This window comes from Centruroides sculpturatus, unplaced genomic scaffold (assembly GCF_000671375.1).
Source record: "Centruroides sculpturatus isolate CEXI.00-Female unplaced genomic scaffold, Cexi_2.0 scaffold121, whole genome shotgun sequence".
In the NCBI taxonomy this organism is placed as follows: Eukaryota; Metazoa; Arthropoda; class Arachnida; order Scorpiones; family Buthidae; genus Centruroides; species Centruroides sculpturatus.
The window spans coordinates 528,907-552,655 of NW_019384708.1; the positions used below are offsets into that span (position 1 = coordinate 528,907).

At 33.2% G+C, this 23,749-nt stretch overlaps 1 protein-coding gene and 1 pseudogene across 1 annotated transcript in view; both read left to right on the forward strand.

Moving 5' to 3' along the window:
• The first annotated feature begins 2,375 nt into the window (after positions 1 to 2,375).
• Positions 2,376 to 5,480, forward strand: LOC111627722 (annotated as a pseudogene).
• Positions 5,481 to 22,804: 17,324 nt separating this feature from the next.
• LOC111627723 (atrial natriuretic peptide receptor 1-like) overlaps positions 22,805 to 23,749 on the forward strand; it is a 137,162-nt gene continuing 136,217 nt past the window's right edge. The window contains exon 1 of the mRNA XM_023371343.1: positions 22,805 to 23,525. Coding sequence (XP_023227111.1) covers positions 22,805 to 23,525 — 721 coding nt within the window. The remainder of the gene's footprint in view (positions 23,526 to 23,749) is intronic.

Sequence of the window (23,749 nt, forward strand, 5' to 3'; positions counted from 1 at the left end):
GTTTTAAATTCGAATTTGTTATTGCGTATTGGTTCGATTATAGAACGATTGTAAACGTTTCAGAAAATTGATCAAATTGAAAATAGTTCGTTTGATTTTCGGCAATTCTCTTCAGCGGTAGGTGTTATATAACAATTACTATGGTTATTGAAATATTGGATGTAAATGGGGTTTGCTTGCAAAACCTCCGCTGACGAAGTCGCGGGTAACAGCTAGTGCTTATATAATTGAAAAAAAATAATATAAAAGTTAAATTATATGAGTATTTTGTAAACATTTTAAATCATAACAAATAATGTGAAATTTATTAAATAATGACGAAACGGTAAATAAATTCTAGAACAAATGTTAATTTATTAATGTTATTCATTCCAAGTTAAGAGTAGAATTTCCGTAAGTCTGCATCAATTTTGAGAAAAGTTGACAGAAGCATAAACTCGATGGCAATGAGATTTAAATTTTAAAATGTTATTATCCGGTGTTATCGTTTGTGTCAAATGACTTAACGTAACAATCAAATGAAAGAAAAGTTTGTTAAGAAATTATTCCTCCTTCATCGAGTTTGAATCAAACAACATTCTTCTCTTACTTTTTTTTTCTTGTTTGAATCAAACCACATTTTTCTTTCCCTCTTGTCGGGATAAAAATCGTCTGGCACAAGGTTTTCCCGCGCTTTTCAAATCGTTCGATAAGTGACGGTTGATCATACGATACGGCAATCGGACCACTTCTGAAGACTCGACCGCATTGGTTGAGCGACATCACGCCATCGGTGGACGTCTTGTAGAGCTGCCAAGAGCTGATTGGTGGTGAGGGGACCGTTAATGGTTCCTCTAAATAGTTAAAGTTAGTCAGATTGCTCAATCTGATCGCATCCGCGAACGGAATCGTTGTGGCGTCGAGTTATATATTCTAGGATTGGAAGAAGGATCCAAATGTCATATTCACTAGTTTATTTACCGATAATTACAACTCTATGTACAGATGGTTAGAACAACACCAATCCTACAGACAAAGGTCGGAGAGTACGGGATGAGCGTCCAAACCTGAGCACGTCGACCAAAAAAATGTGAACCTCAACCTCTGACGTCACGCGGGTTGGGGACGGTGGTCAGGCGCAGTGTTGCCGACCGTCGCAGTGGAATCCAATTCTGCTTTAATCCTATAAAAGCATTGAGTGGTGGAGGGAAGTTTAGTTCGCTTTGGACGCTTGGAAGGAACTCACGTTGAACTTTAGTTCGCCTAAGCTGGCCCTGAAGATTGTTTCATCTTGTTAGACTGTAAATGACTTTAGAGATAGTTCGTCGCAAGGTGTTTTTTCAACGGACCTGTGATAGTGAATACGTGTTGAACTTTGTTACGATTGATGTTTTGTAAATGTTTGTTTTGTGAACTTTTGTAACTGTACATACGTTCACATTTAATATACAGTAGAACCTCGATTATCCGGACTAATTGGGGATGAAGGTAGTCCGGATAAGGAAAAATCCGGATAATCGAAACAAATACTTTGTCTTTTAATGATAATACAACACGTTTTCCTTTCGATGACATATCGGTAATATTAAAAGTAAATACTATATTTAAATCGTGATCAAATTTTCAAGAAACAAACGTTCGTATTGAATTTGGACTACTACTGACCAACGCTAACAGACTACCTATTGTTTAAAAAGCCCTCTGGTGGCGCGAGAAGACAGATTTTATAAAATAAAAAGCAGTCGAAACTGCATTTTTATGAATAAAAATCTGACAAACTATTTATCGTTTTATGACGAGTAAAATTTTTCGTCGCGTTCGCGGCTTTTAAGTAATGCATAAACCTTCGAGGCCCTTTGGACCACAAGGCATAGGCGATGGCCGACGTCGTCCATGCCTTACGCCGCCCTTGGTCATAGAAATGATGTAATTTGAATATAAATTATTTATAAATACGTATGTCAAGTTATATTTTTATTACTGCGTAAAATATATTTAATAGTTTACGAGCAACTGTGCTGGGTGAGACGTTGTTGAAACAAAAAAGTTATACATTCCATCACATACATAAACAGTGTCGTAATTCGCCAAGTGCAAATCAGCAAATTCGTAAAATTTTTGTTTATTTTGATCAATCCGGATAATCGAAAATCCGAATAATGGAGGTCCGGATAATGGAGGTTCTACTGTATATATATATCGTTTGAATTTAACTCGGTGTATGGTGTATTTGAACTTTACTGGCGCAGTCTCGACAGGATTACACAGGATTCGACAAGATTACATACTTCGAACTACCAAGGATCGGAAAGGCTGATCTGCGACAGACATAAGGACAGAACAACACCGGCAATCATTGACCCAGGTAAATCTTTATTTTACTCGCTAGCACAGAGATGCCTAAACGCACGAAATTGCGAGGTTTAGAAACAAAAGATTGGGAAGATGATCGGCCGACCAACGGGCACAGGGCAGGTGTGCCAGGAGGCGAATCTCGAGAGGAAATCGAAGTGCTTAAGCTTCAGATTGAACTTGCAAAAATTGAGTCTGAGGCCAAAAGGAAGCTCGCGGAATCCGAGGAGAGGAAAACGGAAACAGAACGCCAAAAAGCGGAAATAGAGGCTAAGGTGAGGATAGCAGAAATTGAGTTAGAGCGGAATAGGCTACAAAAGGGAACCCCAGACGCAGAGGACAATGTCGGCAAGACAAATTTTGACGATTACGCTTGCAGGGTAAAGGCGGCACTGCCTAAAATGCCGGAAGAGGAGGAGGCAGTACCATTCTGGTTTCGTATGGTCGAAGTAGTTTTAGAGACCTACAAGGTCCCGGTAGAGTAACAGGGACAAATAGTTTTGAGCGTGCTATCTGAAAGATGTAAAGCGGCACTGACAAGGTTGTCAGTGGATAAGGTCAAACACTACCCTTCCTTGAAAGAGTTTATTTTCGAAGAGTTGAGACTCTCACCTGCGGAATACCTAAAGGGATTTAGGCGGGCGGAACGCTATCCGGGAGAAACATGGCCGCAATTTGCGTCGCGCCTGAAAGACCTTTATCAGTAATATGTAGATAGTACTGATAAAGGTCTTTCAGGCGTGACACAAATTGTGGCCTTGCGGTACTATGTAGATAGTAGAGAGGTGGAGACGTTAGAAGGTCTTGTTGAGCTGACAGTAGCGGACCATATAAAGACGCTCCTACCTCACGACGCAAGGAAATATGTGATATTGCAGGAAGGGAAGGGATGGAGTAAGCCTGCGGAATTGGCCAGGTTTATAGAAAAGTTTGACGAAGCGTCAAGTAGTACGTCCTCAAACAAAAGCGATAAAAACGGCAAACAAAGGGACTCGTGATAGAAACGAAAGGGAAGTCTAGTCCCGTGACGCGGACTATAGAGGAACAACCCCACAAAGTTAGTTGTTATTCTTGCGGGAAAGCGGGCCATTGGAGGAAAAATTGTCCGAAACGCAAGGCACATAGTGAGCCTAAACAGGCGCGGCTCGTGGCTACTAGTAACAAATCTCAGGACAATAGACGTCTGGTAGCAAGGGTAACGTCATATGACCAACCAAAGGTCATAAAAGCGCCGAATAGAATCAAATTAACATGTGATGGGCAGTGCCTTTCGGCCATAGTTGACTCTGGAGCTGAAATTTCGGTTATAAGGAAGTCGTTGGTACATATCTTGGTGATGGAAACAAAGGGGGAAATCCAATTGGTCGGAGTCTTCGGTCACCGGATCGATGCGGTGTTAGTATCGGTCCCGATAGGGCTGTGGGAGGAAGACTTCGCAGGGTCGCGAAGGTCAGAACTGGTGACGTGCGCATTAACAGACGAGTTACACCAGACCACGGACGCCTTGTTATCGCAGGAGGATTACCGGATGTTAATAGGCCGAAAGGAGAAACTCCAGGGAAAGGGAGGAAGGCATGTAAGGAGTTTGAGGGTAGATGGGAGCGGAAACCATCAGGGAAAGGACCCGGAACCTCTCTCAGAGGCGGGGTGCAGTGAAAATAGCACCGAAAATGAGAAAGGAACAGAATTACGAGACGCTCAAGTCCGGGACAAGTCACTTTCCCGATTGTGGGAGTCCGCTAAGCATAAGAAAGATGGGTTAACTGTAGAGGATGGAATACTATATCGGCAAGATAGTTGGTTCAACAGACCCATTAAGCAGGTAGTTGTTCCCCAAGAACGGAGAGCAAATATGTTAGATTTAGCACACAAAACTCTGTGTGGTGGACATTTAGGCAGTCGGAAAACAGCGGGTCGCATTCGCGAGGTCTTCTATTGGCCGGGAATGGCGACCGATATCCGGAAGTACTGCCAGAGCTGCCATAGGTGCCAAGTAAGAGCGCCTGCTTGAGTCCTGGATAGGACCTTAATCACACCACTTACTCGACCTTCGATCCCGTTTCAAGTGGTTAATATAGACATGATTGGACCGATTGATCCCTCGTTGGCTAGAGGACATCGGTACGCACTTTGCATAATCGACTTATGCACTCAGTGGCCCGAAGTGGAATGTATGAGGTCACTATCAGCGACGGCCACTTGTTTGGCACTTTTACAAGTCTTTATGCGAACGGGTTTTTCCCGAACTGATTTGTTGAGATCAGGGGATAAATTTTACCGCAGGATTGACGCGTGAAATGACCCGCATGTTGGGTGTACAGATTAGATTTTCGATCCCAGAGCACCCGCAGAGCAACGGAAGCGTCGAGAGATGGAATCAGACGTTTAAAAATATGCTAAGCCACGCCATAGCAGAAAACAAAAGGAATTGGGATAGAGTTGTTCCCTTCCTGTTATGGGCTTATAGGGAAGTCCCCCATGAGACGACCGGTATATCCCCTTTTGAAATGCGTTATGGGAGAGCTCCGGTAGGACCTTTAGCCATCCTAAACAAAATGTGGATGGGATCGGTAACGCCACCCGATACCCTAAACAATAGCGCGGCGGAGTATTTACAAACGTTAGTAGATCGGATCAAAGCGGTCAACGATATAGCAAATAAACACGCGACCGTAAAACAAAAACAATATGCGGCCTATTACAACATGAGAGCACGGCCAAAAAAATTTAACATAGGGGATACGGTTCTCGTGAAGAAGTCTTTCCCGGATAATAAATTGGATGACTGGTGGGAAGGGCCTGCGGTAGTAGAAAAGCGAGAACAAGAAGGAAGTTACCGTATAAAGTTAGAGGAGGGAACAACAAAATGGGTCCATGTGGATCGTCTCAGGAAATATCAGAAGCAAACATGCGCTGTCGGGGTAGTATTCGATTCTGACGAATGTTTCGGGGAACTGGTGGAAACTCCATCCACTCGACAGCCGCCCGATCGTGGGCGCTGGGACGGCAATGATAAGAGAATTCCTTTGCATCTCCCGACGTTGGCACAGACCGAGCTTCATAACGTCCTAAGAGACTACAACTCGATTTTCGGGAGCAAACTAGGGAAGACCAGGGCGAAGTTGGCCAGAACATCTACACCACATTAGGACGGTCTTAGGAGCATTAAGAGACGCGGGACTGACGATCAATGTCAACAAATGTCAGTTTGCTAAACCGCACATCTTATATCTCGGGCATGTCGTAGGCTCTGGACGACATGCGCCGGACCCCGAAAGAGTCAAGGCGTTAAGAGCAACACAATGGATTGGAAAACTTTTAATGTATTTCTAAAATATGATATATATTAAACAACATATGTAGGAATCAAAAGATAACAATGTGCATTAAACTATTTATACATTTTTTTAATTANTTGTATAGAATCAGCTTCCTTCGGTATGTATTATTATTCAAAGACTCCTACAAAAGAGAAGTTTGTAAATATGCGTTGATACGTATGAATAGGAGTCTATTTATATGTATCAACACACATTTAGGACAAGACAATTCTGGTACGAATCTTTAATGAAGACATATGTCAGATATGGAGTCATATATGTTGCTAATGAATGAATGCTGAAGATAAGCGCAGGTATCAGAAAAATACCAGGAAACCTGACAAATATTGCTAGCATGTGAGTCCGTTTTACACAGGTTTTACTGTATATAATCTTTATATTGTTTATAACACGTTCTAGATTTCAATTTTCCCTAATTTTCTTCGATAGATAATTTTAAAATGTTCTACAAAATATATTTTAAAACATTAACTATTTGAAGTAGGAATGTACGAAAATATATAACACAGCTATTAATTTTTTACAGTCAAAAAGTATTTAATTTTAAATTAGAATTACTGTAACTCGAATAGACGTCTTCACAAGAGAACATCCGAAACCAATAGAAATTCTCAATGGAGGGAGGAAGTAGAGAAACTTCGGCCGTGTTTGTATTGTACACAATTACAGTACATCATTTACTGTTTATTATGTGATTGACTGAGTTCCGACTTAAAGTACCTTTTATGAGATGTAGTTTGTTTAACACTTTCAATGTTGACATTTTTCTTGTTACTGCGAGTAGTATTAAAACAAGCGTTAAATGGCTTTTTTTCTTCGCGAAATTTATATTAAAAAAATTGTTTATAAGTTACTTAAATTATATTAAATTATCTTATTATTATTATTGAACCTTTTAAAGGAAATTTGCAAGTAATTGGCAGGGGGAATATTATCAAAACGTCTTTCATCCTATTAAATTTCGGTATGAAGGAATTTATTCTATTCATGTTAAAATATTCGAACAATTTTATTAAATTGATTTTAATATATATTCAGATTATCTTTGCAAAATATATTTATAAAAATTCGTAAAAAAATTTTATTAGAATCAATCATATATTTTAATGCTTCATTATTATTTTTTAAACGGTGTTTATACTTTTAATTTAATATTAATAACATAAAACCTTTATAATAAACAGAAGGAGGTAAAGGAGAAAAATTAATTTAAATGTTATTTTTATTATAAAATGCTAAAAAATTCACTCAAATTATTAAAAATTGCGTGTTTTAGATAAAAAAAATATCTAATAAAATTGAATTAATTTTTAAAAAATCAATATAAAATCGAAAAATTTAATACGTAAGTTCTTCAATAAACTTTACTAATTGCAATGTAAGAGAAATTGTAATTAAAATTATGTTACAGCTTATAATTTCATTATTTATTTAATTATTTGAAGTATGTTTTATTTAATTAATAAGTTATTAATTAATCTAATTAAATTTAAATGAACAAACAATAAATTTTTCATCGTGTACTCTTTATATACTTGTCATAAATAATTGCTAAAAATATTTAATATAGTAACGCATGTGTGATGTTGCTTTCAATATTAATGCCATAATAATTTTGGAATTTTTAAAATATTCGATAAACATTAAAAGTATTAATCAATATAAAAATAAAGATTAAAATCTTTGTTTTTCTTGATACAAGCCCAGCAGTGGTTAGCGAATAAAAACGAGTGAACATTTATTTTATCCATTGGACAACTCTTGGAGATTGCGGATTCACTCCTGGACAATGTGCTGATGCATAGAGTTTTTCGAGTTTTCTTTACGTGTCTAACACTTAAATAAGGGCCACTCTCCCATAAAAACCCTTCCAGGAGGCACCTTTTCTTTTAGAAGATTCCCCGTGTGTTGTTTTGATTCAGAAGAGTTCGATCAGAGTTAGCTTTAGGAGTATGCAACCCCATAGGGCCCCATGCTATGAAGCTTGGCCATCTTCCTGCACCGGGTTAACGCTTGATCTTCGACATCATAAAAGAGTTAATAACTATATTTTGCACTGGGCATTATTATGTAAAGACTGTGCACAATGCAAAATATAGAGACGATTCTGCACACGAGAGAAGTAGAAAGAAGCATATGCTAACGGTCTAAAGAAAGAATGACACTTCAAACTCGTCAATGAAAATTTAATTATTATGCTAATATTAATATTGAAAATTTTAACAGGCTGCTACTTTAGACATAAAAGTATTGCATGCTGTTAAAATATGTAGGGGAGATCGGGGCAACTTCGGCATGCGGGGCAAGTTTGTCAAGCGCTTTTTTTAAAAAACAAATTAAAAGGAGACTTTGGTTATAGGTTAGGCAGTTGAGTTTTATTGGTGGCTTGTTGAGTGTAGTGTTTTTATTGTTCTCCAACAAGCGTAGTTGAATTATCAAGCAAATTTTCATTTTCGTTNTTAAATACATTAATGTTAAATAAAAATAATTTAAATGATAAGTAACGTATTTGACTTAACGTAACTTTAATTACTCACATTTTTAACAAGAAATAAAATTACAATAAGCAGGCCTAAATTTAAAAAAAAAATAGTCATAAAATATTTTAATTATAATTATAATTTTTTAATTAAAATCAAGAAAATAGAGATGAGATTCGAATTCTGTTCTGTTATAGAGACTTACAGGTACAGATCGTTATAGTGCGGCTTTAAATTCATAGTTTAATACCAGGTTATAATAGCGTGTGCCTTTATAGTTTAGAATCTGATTATAATGGTTAAAGTTAATATGAATAATGATAAAATAATAAAGCCTAAATACAAATTAATTTTGTAAAATTAAGAAAATTACGATAAGATTCAAATCGAATTGTCAACACGCGCTGATGTTTACTCAGACGAGTAAATAATTCTGCTGCTGCAAAAATATATATAAAAATAAATTTTTCAATCATTTTAGAAATAATTTATTATTAAGATACGTTTTTATATTTTTCATTATTTATGTTTCAGTTTGACAAGATAGGGCAACACAACCGACAAAGTGAAGAAAATCTGCAGCTCCTCTCAAGTACTGTACATTATTCAGGGGTATATCCAATGAGGGACTGGTGGATTTATTCATTATTAGGTAGCAATTTTCACATTGCAAAACCTATAAATATCCACTGACATACGTCTGCATGTCCTTTCTTAATATCGAGAAAGGAGTTAGATAGACGACCAGCATGACTCTAGTGTTATGAGGAAAAATATGATGTACAGGGGCTAAGACACTACTAAAATCGAGACCATATATTTTAAATTAAATAAATTAAAACTACGATTAAAAATGAGAGATTACTGATTTTTTACAGATAATTTTATAGATTTTTTNTCTTTTTAAATTTTAACAATGCAAAAAGACAATAAAGAGCAATGCTTCCTTTTTTTTTGCAATAAGTGAATACATTCCTTTAATTAATGTGTCTGTTTTGCAAATGATAACGTGCAGTTTTTAGCCATGTACTACACCTTATTATTAAAGATATAGGTGGCAGAGCATTTATTTTCCCATTTCTTTTAAGGTAGTCTAACAGTATGTCTCTTTTTTCTTGACACTTTCACAGGCTGCTTTTACACTAGCAAAGAATTGATCCGATATAGTAAATTTAGCTCTGATTCTTCAGTCTAAAGTGTGTCCTACACAGTAAACTTGGAGAAACATCTTTCAATCTTCTTCCAGCACGAAGCATGTATAGAGAGCACTGTCAGTTATTAAGCCAATTAAATTTTTTTGACAGCTTAAGAATGACTAATGTGTTAAAACATCTTCTATAATGATTTTGTCATTACATTTCTCCAAAATACTTATGCATAACAGTCGAGATTTTGTGAATTATACAACACTATATAACCAAGATGTTGAGAACCTCACGATTTTTTAAGTCAAATAATTCGTCTATTATTAAGCATACATCATAACAACTATACAAGTTTACAGTCTCTTATATATCAACAACACCAAGACATGACAACGCCTAAATGTTAATTCACTTGTATCGTTTCTCGGCATTTTAGCAGCATAAATCTAACCATTCACGTAATGCTGGATTGTTTAAAGCACGAAATGGAATTACTGTTTCATCCTTTTTAGCCAATCTTTTCAATCTATTGTATAATATATTCTGTTAATTTAGTAATTTTGAGAAAAGTTGACAGAAGCATAAACTCGATGGCAATGAGATTTAAATTTTAAAATGTTATTATCTGGTGTTATCGTTTGTGTCAAATGACTTAACGTAACAATCAAATGAAAGGAAAGTTTGTTAAGAAATTATTCCTCCTCCTTCGAGTTTGAATCAAACAACATTCTTCTCTTACTTTTTTTTCTTGTTTGAATTAAACCACATTTTTCTTTCCCTCCTCTTCCTCCTCTCTCTCTCTTTCTTTCCTCCTTCTCATCTTCCTCCTCCTTCTCCTCCTCCTCCTCATCTTTTTTGTTTTGTACGAATGTAAAACATTCGAACCCTCAATTAATCATAAAATATGATGGATGTACAGTAAAATTTATTAGGCTGCAATTTTCAAATTAAGCTGTCGTCCGTCTGTCTGTCCGTTTTTCCTCAATCTCGAAAACAGAATTAGATAGAAGAAAATCGAGACTAGATATGGAAAGCTTAGGGAATGGANTTGCAAAAATAATAGAGGATCTTGGTCTAAAAGAAAATAAAAAACAACACCATGGGGAAATTTTGACAGAGTTAACATATATGTATATTAGTGATGTGCCGGATCGTAAAAATGTATATACGCGGATACGGATACGGATACAGATCATTAGAGTCTAGATCCGCGGATACGAATACGGATACGGATCTCAACTTTCGTACCAGTCGGCGCTGGTGCGTGTGACCTTGGACCTATAGTTGACACTTTGCGTTAATAACGCGACGTGTTTTGACTTGCACTGCATGTGTTTTTGTTTATAGTGTGAAAGTGTGCTAAATTAGAATTCACCACAAAAGGCAGACAGGATAAAGTAACAAAAGTTGATATAATTTTCCAATTAAGCTATTTCGCGTCTTTATACAGATTCTATTTCGAGGGGTTCCAACTTCACGGTACAAATAGTAGCATGCAAAATTACAGAGATAATAATAGTTCGCTGTATCCAAAGCACGTGTACAATACAGATCTCGATTGCAACAATATAACCCGGAACCTTAAAACTAACCTTAAACACTTATTTAACACTAATAACAGAAAAAGGGATAGAATTAAGAAGACAGAAAAAGTGGTAGATAAGATAAAAATATGGATATCTGGGGTTTTGTCCCTTTTTTCGGCTTGTTTCTTTATGTGTACTGTTGGGTGGGATAACACACGTCCTTCTCCTATAACTGGCCAGTTCTCTTTTTCAATAATTAAGATTTTTTCTTCCGCAGTCGTCAATACGACCTTAAAACAGGATTTTTTTTTGAACTTATTTCTGAACTATCCGGTCATTGAAAATATGACTCCCAGTCAATAGCGTAGCGTAGGGGAGACGGCAGTGGCGGCCCGCCCCGGGCGGCACTTTTTAGGGGGCGGCAAAATTTCACAATAAATAATAATAATATCTTTTAAGAATTTGAACCATTTTATTTCATACTTTCGTCCACCTACGATTCGGACCGATTGAAATGAGCACGGAATAGTGNTTGAAAGATCTATAAGCTTTTATTTTCTAGAAATGATTAAAAAAAACACATTATTTAATTCAGAAACTTTAGAAATTTGGCCCAAATATTAGTTAACCGAGATTTAGTAATAAATAAATTTCGTTCATAAATACTTTATTTTAAAGACAAAAATTCTTTTAATGAGTTATTTTAACTCTTATTTGATTAAATTTAACACTTTTAGTTCTTAGTGACAATCTCAAATAAATATATAAACTTTGATATTAAGAAATTTCATTTAAAGGCATTCAGTTGATCGATCATACGAATTGCCTTTCGTCTGAAATCAACTGGAAACTCTGGAGGAAGGTCATTCAGTTTGTTGAAATTCTTTCCAGAAAGTAATAGGATATTGTAAACTCATATAAATGGCTAATTTTTGTCTGGATAAATTCTTTATTTCAAGTAATGTGTGAAGAGTTCTCAGATTCTGCTACACTAGAAACTCATGGCCTGCTTGTCAAAACTTTTAAATTAGCGTGCCAATGTCTGGAGATGTCTCCAAAATATCTTTTAACTGCATTTCAAATTTTCGTCTTTTTAAATTTTAACAATGCAAAAAGACAATAAAGAGCAATGCTTCCTTTTTTTTTGCAATAAGTGAATACATTCCTTTAATTAATGTGTCTGTTTTGCAAATGATAACGTGCAGTTTTTAGCCATGTACTACACCTTATTATTAAAGATATAGGTGGCAGAGCATTTATTTTCCCATTTCTTTTAAGGTAGTCTAACAGTATGTCTCTTTTTTCTTGACACTTTCACAGGCTGCTTTTACACTAGCAAAGAATTGATCCGATATAGTAAATTTAGCTCTGATTCTTCAGTCTAAAGTGTGTCCTACACAGTAAACTTGGAGAAACATCTTTCAATCTTCTTCCAGCACGAAGCATGTATAGAGATTACTGTCAGTTATTAAGCCAATTAAATTTTTTTGACAGCTTAAGAATGACTAATGTGTTAAAACATCTTCTATAATGATTTTGTCATTACATTTCTCCAAAATACTTGTGCATAACAGTCGAGATTTTGTGAATTATACAACACTATATAACCAAGATGTTGAGAACCTCACGATTTTTTAAGTCAAATAATTCGTCTATTATTAAGCATACATCGTAACAACTATACAAGTTTACAGTCTCTTATATATCAACAACACCAAGACATGACAACGCCTAAATGTTAATTCACTTGTATTGTTTCTCGGCATTTTAGTAGCATAAATCTAACCATTCACGTAATGCTGGATTGTTTAAAGCACGAAATGGAATTACTGTTTCATCCTTTTTAGCCAATCTTTTCAATCTATTGTATAATATATTCTGTTAATTTAGTATTAATAATAAATAACATAAACTATTTCAAACTGATTTTAACTCTTCAAATCCTTGCGAGGAAGGCACCTATTGNAATAAATAATAATAATATCTTTTAAGAATTTGAACCATTTTATTTCATACTTTCGTCCACCTACGATTCGGACCGATTGAAATGAGCACAGAATAGTGTTACCATCCGACTCGCCGACTATATTTACAAAAATATAGCGTACCGCCACAATAGTTTAGTGCAGTGTTTCCGAACCTTTTTTGTGCTATGCCCCACCTAAGCCTTTCTAAAATTCTTATGTCTTCCTAACATATACAGCAGCTATACGGTTAACTTAAACTCTGGACAAGTCCATTTTCGAATTGCCCTTCTTAGCAATCCAATTGCCCCCTGTGGGGCGTGGGCACCACGTTGGGAAACACTGGTTTGTGGCTAGTGTAATACGGGATAGCGTAGATTACGTTTGTGTTTTTCAAGAGTGTTGAGTTAAATTAAAATAAAAACAATGTTGACAAAAAAGTTTATTAGTGTAATATGGAAATATTTTACAATAGTAAATGACGAATGTACTATTGCTACCTATCTTTAAAATTTCTAATAAGTAATGAAATTCGTTAAGATAAAAGATCCGTTAAAGATCCGCTAAAAAGTAACGGATACGGATCTTTTTTTTTCCCTCCGATATCCGCGGATACGGATACGGATACGGATATCCGGCACATCACTACTTGGTTTATATATAATACAATTTGATTTTTACATAAATTTCGAACATTAGCTTGTTTTTACTACCGGTCTCATCACTAGCGGATTCAGAAATCTTATAGAAGGGAGTGCAGAATAAAAACAATGTGCTTTTCAATCAATCAGGTATATGGCTTTACTCGAGAAAAAGTCCAGAAGGGGGAAATCGTGCCCTGCACACCCCTAAATTCGCCCGTGGGCTCATTGCTTTGGAGGTAATGGATGGCCGCCATTGGTTAGACGTTTGTCATTCAATCCTACTGATGTTTAGATCTAACATTAAGCAGGCAAACACGCACGGTAACAAAAAAGAACTTTATTAGAAAAGGTTAGAACTGTCACAGACATCCTCGGGCAACACCCGGACAAAATCCAACGAACTTATGCGCCTTTTCTTTTTTGACGTTGCCAGCCACTCTTGTTGGCAAGTGTTGCCAGACAGAGTTCGTGATCTTTGGCGCTGGCGGCCACAGCTACTCCCCCACCAGTGTCTGAGACACGAAACGAACGGGAAACGATACATGTCGGCCAGAGCGCGTGGTAGTTTGTCGCGTTGGGGCTCGATCTTCTGTCGTATGTTTAGTCGTCGCTGGTCTTGGCATTGGAGACGTTGGGGGTAACNAAAAAATACGAAAAAAATTTAAATATATATTTCTTGTATTCATTTTTTCGCTTAATGAAATTCTTTACTAAAGATTATTTGAATAGCGAACAAAGAAAAGTGAAGATTGTTCAGATAAGTCTGCTGAAGAATGGAAATAAACTTCAACATGATATCAGCTACAACGAAATGTATTCTAGAAAATCTTTCCATTCAACTTTTAAAGCTTCTCTAGAAATAATTCTCTATAAATTATTGTTCCTAGAAGACGTTTAATATATATATATATAAGTTAGATAAAAATGGAAATGTTAAACGTTTATAGGGGAAAAAATACATGAATTTTTATATCTAGAAAGAAATGAAATGATAGATTTTAAAGAATATTTAATTAAAAATTATTTTTTAAAGGTTTGTTTGGTGTAAAAGTCGAGCATTCTCTTCATTAGTGGAGTGCCGACAATTATCTGGAGCGTGAATATAAAGTTCTTGTAAAGGTTTGAAGTCGATAAAAGACAAAACAAAATACCAAACACGCTAGTCAATTTAATAAATTCCAACCATTTCTATCAACTTTGATGAATAAAACTTCTTTAGTGATAAGATTAGAAAAGTCTTTTATAAAAAAAAATATTAAATTTATTATTATTTATGATCATCTACAGCACTATAATTTATATAAAATTAAACCTGACTACCTACATATTTAATATTGATTAAAGTGTATATATATATATATATATGTGTGTATTTTTTAAAAAAAATTAAGGCCTAGAAATGATAAATAATTGATAATTTAAATGAAAAAAACTAAGAGAAGAATGCTTTAACAAGAGTTTATTTTCTGTTCATTTAATGATTGCTATTGCTCGAGTGCATGTTTGTTCGATCATTAATTGTATTTGTTGTGAAACTTCTTCCTTTGTCATAATTAACACGAGCAGCCACTTCAGAAAATACTTAAGAATTTTTACTTTTTTTCTTCTTTTTTATTTTCTTTCAACAAGAAAAAAATTTTTTCCTTTTAAACTTAATGTTTATTTATTTACTTATTGATGCTGTGTAAACACATAAGATTTACTCGATTAATTTACTTATAAAATAGTTAAAAATTCAATATTAATCGATATAACTATTTCAAGAAGTAAACAAAGTTTATTAAATTATTTAAAAATTAATTATTTTTAAATTATGCTCAATATTTGAAAAATATAGCTTAAGATGTACAGTACTGTACTGTACCTACAACTCTCTATTAAGGTCAGTGAGGCCCAAGATTTTTGGTATTAAGAGGCACTTCTCCAAATTAGCGCCTTATTCTTAAAAGATTAAGGCCCTGATCTTTGGTATTAAGAGACTCTTGTCCAAATTAAGGCCTCATTCTTCTACACTTCGTAACGTGAGATTCTAAGCTTCTAAGTGTCTCATAGAGTAAAGCTCTAACCTGTAGCTTGGTTAACTTGTGTTGATTCAGCCTTGTCTGTTATCATCATACTACAGATTAGATTTTTAATTAATTAAATAAACATTAATAAGTCGATAAAATCTACAGCGAAGTGAAGCAGCAACTTATAAATATTTGCAGTCCAATTGAATCTAATGAACTGTCTCCTGTTTACAGATACAATATTTAATCAATATAACCGATTTAAAATTTTCATATGAATTAATTTATATTATTTTAAAATAATTCCTTTATCTGAAATTTTAAAATAATTACTCGTAATCGACGTTAATTATTCGTAAATACACAGGAATTTTAAATAATTTATTACGTTTATAACGTGATTTAAAATTTATTTTTCCAGATTTAATATTAAGACGGAAGTAATATTCCCTTTTCTTCACATAAAAATGACTTGTCATATTCGATATAAGTTCAATATATTTCGGATTTAAAGCTCTCCCTTATATAATTTTAATGCTGATAAAATTGAAAAAGTTTTACCTAAAAAAACTATTTTTATTATATGATATTGTCTGAATAATATAATAATATATAAATAACATTAAAAAACGATCATATATTGGAGATTAACGAAAATAAATATTGTTTATAAGGTTAATTATAGATAATATTCCGTGTTTCCACGAGAACGTTTCGATAATATTTTAATTGTTTTGTTTTAATTATACAGTAAAACCTGTCTAATACGGAACCTGAATAAAAAAAAACTTGCCTAAACAGATTTAACTGTATATACGTCAAATATGAGTGTAAACAGGATAGAAAAAGACTAGCGAGACCATTTGATCAGGTCCAGATACAGAGAGAAAGCTCAAAATTTAGTTTTATTGATTTATTTACTTGTATATATATATATATATATATTTGGCTTTCAGAGAGAAGTTGGGAACTCCATTAAATCTCTCAGGTTCTGTATGTAAACATTTAAACATTACATATATGTATATAACTTTCTGAACATTCAATTAATTAACATAACAAATCAACTTAAGTTATATATATATGATAACAGGCAGCATAATTTAATAGACTAGATAAGTAGATAGCTACAAAAGTAAACACGATTTAATAAATAAATATGTATGGTAGACTAATTTAGATTGGATTCGAACCCACGTGATTCGACTCCCATCGTGTCTGTACTAAAATCCAAGTGTACAATATATACTGTACACTTGGATTTTAGTATTTTAGTTATTCTTCGATTGAATAAAATATTGATCAGAAATGAATTCTACCCTCTTTCTATAAGCCAATATTCTATTTTATTTTTTATTTAGGGTTTTTTTTACGTTAAAACAGTACAAAACAAATTGGTTTCTTACCATTCAAAACGCTTCTCTGAGTGGGGTTTTACACATAGATTCGAATATAAATTAAACTTTAAATATTATATGACAATTAATTAATTCATTTAATTTTATATTTTATCCTTTTGATAAATATTAAATAAAATTTAAACCTTATTACAGTATTTAAGTATAGTAAAGCTTATTACAATTATAACAATTAACAAATTAAATATTTAATTTTTAATGGAATTTTATACAGTCCTTACCGTATATTTTATTAATGAATAAAATAATTTTAAAAAAAAATGAAGAATAAATAAATTATTAACTGATTTATAACGTTTTCATTCACTTAATTATAAAGAAGATAACTTGGAAAAGTTTCTTATTAAAAGAAAGAAAAAAAAAATTCATATATTAATTTTATTGATAAATAAATTTTTTAAGAAGATGTTTAAGACATTTATAAAGCATTTTAGTTTATAAAAATACATTTTATCATTTTTCATATTAACCTTAAACTAAGAAAAAAAGATTTTTTTTGTAGAAAATGAAGATAAGATATAAGAAAAAAAGATTTCTTAATCTTCTAGTTCACCAAATGATTTTTTTTTCTTTAACGAGATGAAGTCACTTATTCTTAGATTGATCGAAAAATTTCCCAACGAGTAGATAAAAATCATTTCTTCTCTGTGTTTTTCTGCAGATAAACATCTTTATTTTAACTTGGGACATGGTTTACAAGTATTTTATATCGATTTAAAATATTACATATATAATTAAATAAAAATTATCTGGTCGTAATTCTAAGATATATTGACTTAAAACTAAAGGGTGGATCAAAAGTCAGTTAACCTAGGCATATTTTAAAAAGTGTATAATGTGTATATACATATATACACCTGTATAATCACGCACGTACTTTTCGGTTAACTTACTTTTGAACCACCCTGTTATATATTGNTACTAAAACGCAGTTAAAAACAAAAAAATCGCATCTAAAATAGTTCAGTAGAAGCCGTTTTTCCCGTTAAGCCTTAATGCTCTCCCTCTCCCCCGCGGGGAAATTTCGAAAAATCCCTTCTAAGTGTGCATTCCCTTGGCATACCCTACTAAAACGCAGTTAAAAACAAAAAAATCGCATCTAAAATAGTTCAGTAGAAGCCGTTTTTCCCGTTAAGCCTTAATGCTCTCCCTCTCCCCCGCGGGGAAATTTCGAAAAATCCCTTCTAAGTGTGCATTCCCTTGGCATACCCTACTAAAACGCAGTTAAAAACAAAAAAATCGCATCTAAAATAGTTCAGTAGAAGCCGTTTTTCCCGTTAAGCCTTAATGCTCTCCCTCTCCCCCGCGGGGAAATTTCGAAAAATCCCTTCTAAGTGTGCATTCCCTTGGCATACCCTACTAAAACGCAGTTAAAAACAAAAAAATCGCATCTAAAATAGTTCAGTAGAAGCCGTTTTTCCCGTTAAGCCTTAATGCTCTCCCTCTCCCCCGCGGGGAAATTTCGAAAAATCCCTTCTAAGTGTGCATTCCCTTGGCATACCCTACTAAAACGCAGTTAAAAACAAAAAAATCGCATCTAAAATAGTTCAGTAGAAGCCGTTTTTCCCGTTAAGCCTTAATGCTCTCCCTCTCCCCCGCGGGGAAATTTCGAAAAATCCCTTCTAAGTGTGCATTCCCTTGGCATACCCTACTAAAACGCAGTTAAAAACAAAAAAATCGCATCTAAAATAGTTCAGTAGAAGCCGTTTTTCCCGTTAAGCCTTAATGCTCTCCCTCTCCCCCGCGGGGAAATTTCGAAAAATCCCTTCTAAGTGTGCATTCCCTTGGCATACCCTACTAAAACGCAGTTAAAAACAAAAAAATCGCATCTAAAATAGTTCAGTAGAAGCCGTTTTTCCCGTTAAGCCTTAATGCTCTCCCTCTCCCCCGCGGGGAAATTTCGAAAAATCCCTTCTAAGTGTGCATTCCCTTGGCATACCCTACTAAAACGCAGTTAAAAACAAAAAAATCGCATCTAAAATAGTTCAGTAGAAGCCGTTTTTCCCGTTAAGCCTTAATGCTCTCCCTCTCCCCCGCGGGGAAATTTCGAAAAATCCCTTCTAAGTGTGCATTCCCTTGGCATACCCTACTAAAACGCAGTTAAAAACAAAAAAATCGCATCTAAAATAGTTCAGTAGAAGCCGTTTTTCCCGTTAAGCCTTAATGCTCTCCCTCTCCCCCGCGGGGAAATTTCGAAAAATCCCTTCTAAGTGTGCATTCCCTTGGCATACCCTACTAAAACGCAGTTAAAAACAAAAAAATCGCATCTAAAATAGTTCAGTAGAAGCCGTTTTTCCCGTTAAGCCTTAATGCTCTCCCTCTCCCCCCGCGGGGGAATTTCGAAAAATCCCTTCTTAATGTGCGTTTCCTAACTGTGTACCAAATTTTACCTCTTTAGGTTCAGCGGTTTGCTCTGGGAGATGATGAATCAGTGACTCAGTCAGTCAGGACAAGTAATTTTATATATTTAGATAAATGAAGTTTTTACTTTACAATCATCAGTCATTTAAATAATATCCTTTCTTTCAAGCTACTGAACCAAAATTTCTGTTTAAAAAAACACCCCGAATAACACACAAGAATAGTGTTTAGGATATTTTTTTAACACAGAAATTTAGGCTGAGTAGCCTGAAAGAAAAGTTCGAGATCGTTAAAGTATATGCCTACAGGTTAATATATTTATGAGCTGTTTTATTGTTAATATTACACTGTTTGTATCACAAACAATAGTTCAGTAAGTCTTATCAAATGCATTTCGAGGTAACTGAAGAGGGGGCCCGAAATGTATTTTGAACTTGTATTAATGGTGATATTTTATATTATTGAACAAAAATCTTTTCATAGAAAATTGTGTCAGTGTGATAAGCCCTACTGAACGATCGTGTGTGATAACACAAATATTGTAATATATTAATCGACTTAAAGAGCAAGACACCGGCTTCTCTAGACCTCTGATAGGTCTAGATACTAGCTATAATAAATGTATAAACTATTTTAATGATAAATAAACAATTCTATATGATTTTAAATACTATTACGGTTATATATTTAAGCTTTAATTGTTTTTTATTTAATTCAGAAGTAATTGCAAACTCGGTAAAGAAACTTGAATAGCGACTGTCGAATGGTAGTGACATGGATTAAAATACGACGTTTTTCTTTTAATTTCTCATTTAAGAAGTAATTAGATTGTCTAAACTGATTTAACGAAAATATTTTTATGTAATATACTCAGTTTTTATTTTTTTTTATGATTAAAATTCGAGAGAATAAATCATTTTATTAAATGATAAATTACGTTGATTTCATACAACTACAACTAATTTCGCTGTCATATTATAAATTGGAGTAAATTTTAGTTAACAAGAAACATTTCTACCATACATAAACAGGCATGTTATGGATTTGTGGCTTCTGGAAGTAGTTATAGGATCTTTCTATGAAGATAAGCTTAAAGTCTGACCTTTTTAAATTATTACTAATTCTTAGAGAGTAAAGGGTTTGTTATAGCTTAAGTAATCAATGGTGCGTTACTGATTCGTGAGAGACCTGACAAACTTGAATTAGGGGACCCCATGTACATACAGTACAGTCTCAACTTCGAACATTTTTTTTTTCGGAGGATCCCCGGTATTCTCGCTTCTGGTGGATTTTAATTAAGTTCTGCGTTATGCCAATATATGCCTGAGTCACACCGGCAATCCAGGGTCCTCGGGATAAGGCCCAAATTTAAATTTCGATATTCTTACAACAGTACGAGTTAATAAAAAGATTAGTTTGGGGCCCTCTGTTGGTGGAGGCCCGAGGAAATTGCCTTTTTCGTCCATAAGATAAAGCTCCACTGACTGCAATACATTCTCACAAATATAAGCCTATATATATTATCGTGTACGTTTTAAAAGAATGCACAATTGTGAATCAAATAGCAATATTTAATATTTTCAATATCAATATTAGAACAATATTTAACTTTTCATTGACAATTTTTAAATTATTATTATTATTATTTATAAGGAAAATTTATAGAGCCTTTTCTTGATAAGAAGCATACACCCTCTTCATCTCTATAGCCTTTCCATGTATGAATATTACAAAATATTATTTTTTCGTTAGTACTATTTCTAAAATTATGAAAGTTTTATCAGAAATTTATGTTTAATTACAAACATTTAGTAATTTTCTTATTTTGAATATATTTTTTTTGTATCAGATTTTAACAATGGAATTTTTCCCTATCTTTTGATCAGCAAATCAAATCAAAATCATATATTCTTTGATATAAGAATCAATAGTTCAGTTGCTATAAATACTACTTTTAGGTGCGACCTTAGAAAAAATCTAGTAAATAAACAATAGGAGAGATTGTAAATAATTGTCAGTTTTGATTTTCTGCTTGTTATATATACAAAACAATGGAAAGTATTGGAATTGTGACAAATTTGACTCGTGAGTTTTTGTAAATTTCCATGTTTTAAACCCTCCAAAAAAATCAAAAACAAGAAAAAATTCCGTGGATATGTACGTGTGTATGTCTTTTGGCATCAATTTAATATCTCAGAGTAGGGGTAAAGATTGAGAAACGAAATTTGGTACAGTAGTTTGTGTATAAGAGGCATTGATGCTGTTAAATTTTAATAATAATTAAGGATCGAGGGGGTGAGGAGATAGAGAAGTGTTACGTGTCATATCTCGAGAGATGTCGGACTTAATGAAGATCTTACTAGTTATTAACATTTACGATTTCTCGAAATTAAGCTTTTTGACATTTTATATTAATTAATAATATAAATTTTTGATAATACAAAATCTCATAAAAGATGGCGTTACACACCATTTTATTTATTATGATTAATAATACAAATATTATTTTTAAATTTCTAAGAAATAAATATTTAAAAAATTATTTTATAAGCATTTATTATATATATATATATAAAGCCGAAAACACTTAAAATATTTTAATATTTTTTTTACAAGGATCATTAAAACTATGACGACGTTTTAAGACCTATTTTAGCTTGGATATAACAGAAGAAATATAAATAAGCCATAAAAATAGATAATTTGGAAGATTAATACCATTTGCTAATAGGATAAAGAGAAAATATTGATGCTTAATCGTTTATCTTTAATCCGGATAAGACAATTTTTAGGAATTTTTAATTTAAGAATTTTAAAATATCGTATTGATATAATTAAAAATATGAATTTAATATAAAAATTAAAATATTTTTTAAAAAGATTTAGATAAAGACGTGGGTTCGGTTCTTATTCATTTCTTTTTTTCTCCATTAATTTATTTCAATCTTAATTTTTGTTACTATTTTTAAACAAATGTGTTAGATGCTATAATTTATTCATTTTTTTAAAGAACAGAATGTATTTTTTAACATAAATAAATAAATTTATAAAAAAAATTTCATCAAATTAAGAATATTTAATGTTTTTTACATAAAAAAATCGATAAATTGATTTAATATTTTCATATATTTTAATAATATAAATACATCATTTCTAAAAATAATAATATTAATTTGATTTATTTGCATAATATACAAAGAAAATCAAATAAATAAATGACGTGGGTTCAGATTCATTAATTCAAACGACGATCGAAATTATAATGCTACTTATTAAAAAAAAATACAAATAAAAAGGTTTATTTATCGTATTAAAATTTTCATTGATTAAATAATACCTTATTCTTCAATTAGTTAAATAAAATAACACAAAAAAAAATTCACTTAATGCAAAATGAATTCAGTAATTGGTCTTAATGAGAACCAAGGATAATGTTTTGAAATTTTCGAAGATAATCGAATTAATTATGACCATTATATCGGTGTTTCTTGTATAAGAGAGGGATAGAGAACGAATCGACAACGAGGCTAATCGAACGTGCAGCCAACGGAGTCTCGTCACCCACGCATTCACGCAACAGACGAGATGCATCCCTCAGACCTGTTGCACCTCCTAATATGTTTAGCTTGGGCTAAACTTATAACATCACTATCATGTAACTGTAATAAGACAGCGACCGGAGATATAGCATCTCGTCCACTAAGAATGGCCATTTTGGCACCGGATAATGATCTTCATCCATATTCTCTGAACAAAGTTTTACCACCGGTGCTATACGCCGTCAGATCTCAAAAGAAAAGAGGAGAAAGTGGTTTATTGTCTGGTAGGCAGGTACAAGTTTTATATAGAGATACTCAATGCTCTTCTACGTATGGTCCACTAGCCGCATTCGAATTTTATATAGAAAACAGTGCCGATGTCTTTTTGGGACCCTTATGCACTTATGCGTTGGCACCTGTGGCACGTTACTCGTCAGTTTGGGACGTTCCTATACTGACGGCTGCAGGACAGAATGATAATTTCGACTTCAAAAATCCACATTATCGTCTATTAACTAGAATGAACGGTTCCTATTCCCAGATTGGTTTGGTTTTCTTAAAAATTCTTTATAAATTCAACTGGAATGTCGTCGGTTTGTTGTTCCATAATTACGAGAATCGAACTAAAGGTAATTCCGATTGTTATTTCACACTTAGTGCCATTTATACGGCATTAGGAAGGACAAGTCATTATCAGGACTTCGATGAAACTTCTCCTAATCTTAATTATGAAGAAATGTTAAGAAGTGTTGCTCTTAAGGCGCGAAGTAAGTAAACTTTATTATATTTACTTAACAATTTTTCTTAATTTATTAAAATAATAATAAAAAAAATTATCAATTAATTAAATTTTAATACTTTTATAGAAAATTAAACATTTTATATCATTAAAATCTTTAATTCTTAATGTAAAAATCTTAATAATTTCTATCTCTCTCTGTCTATTGTTTTATATGTATAAAGTAATATTATACACGTTTAATATATTTTT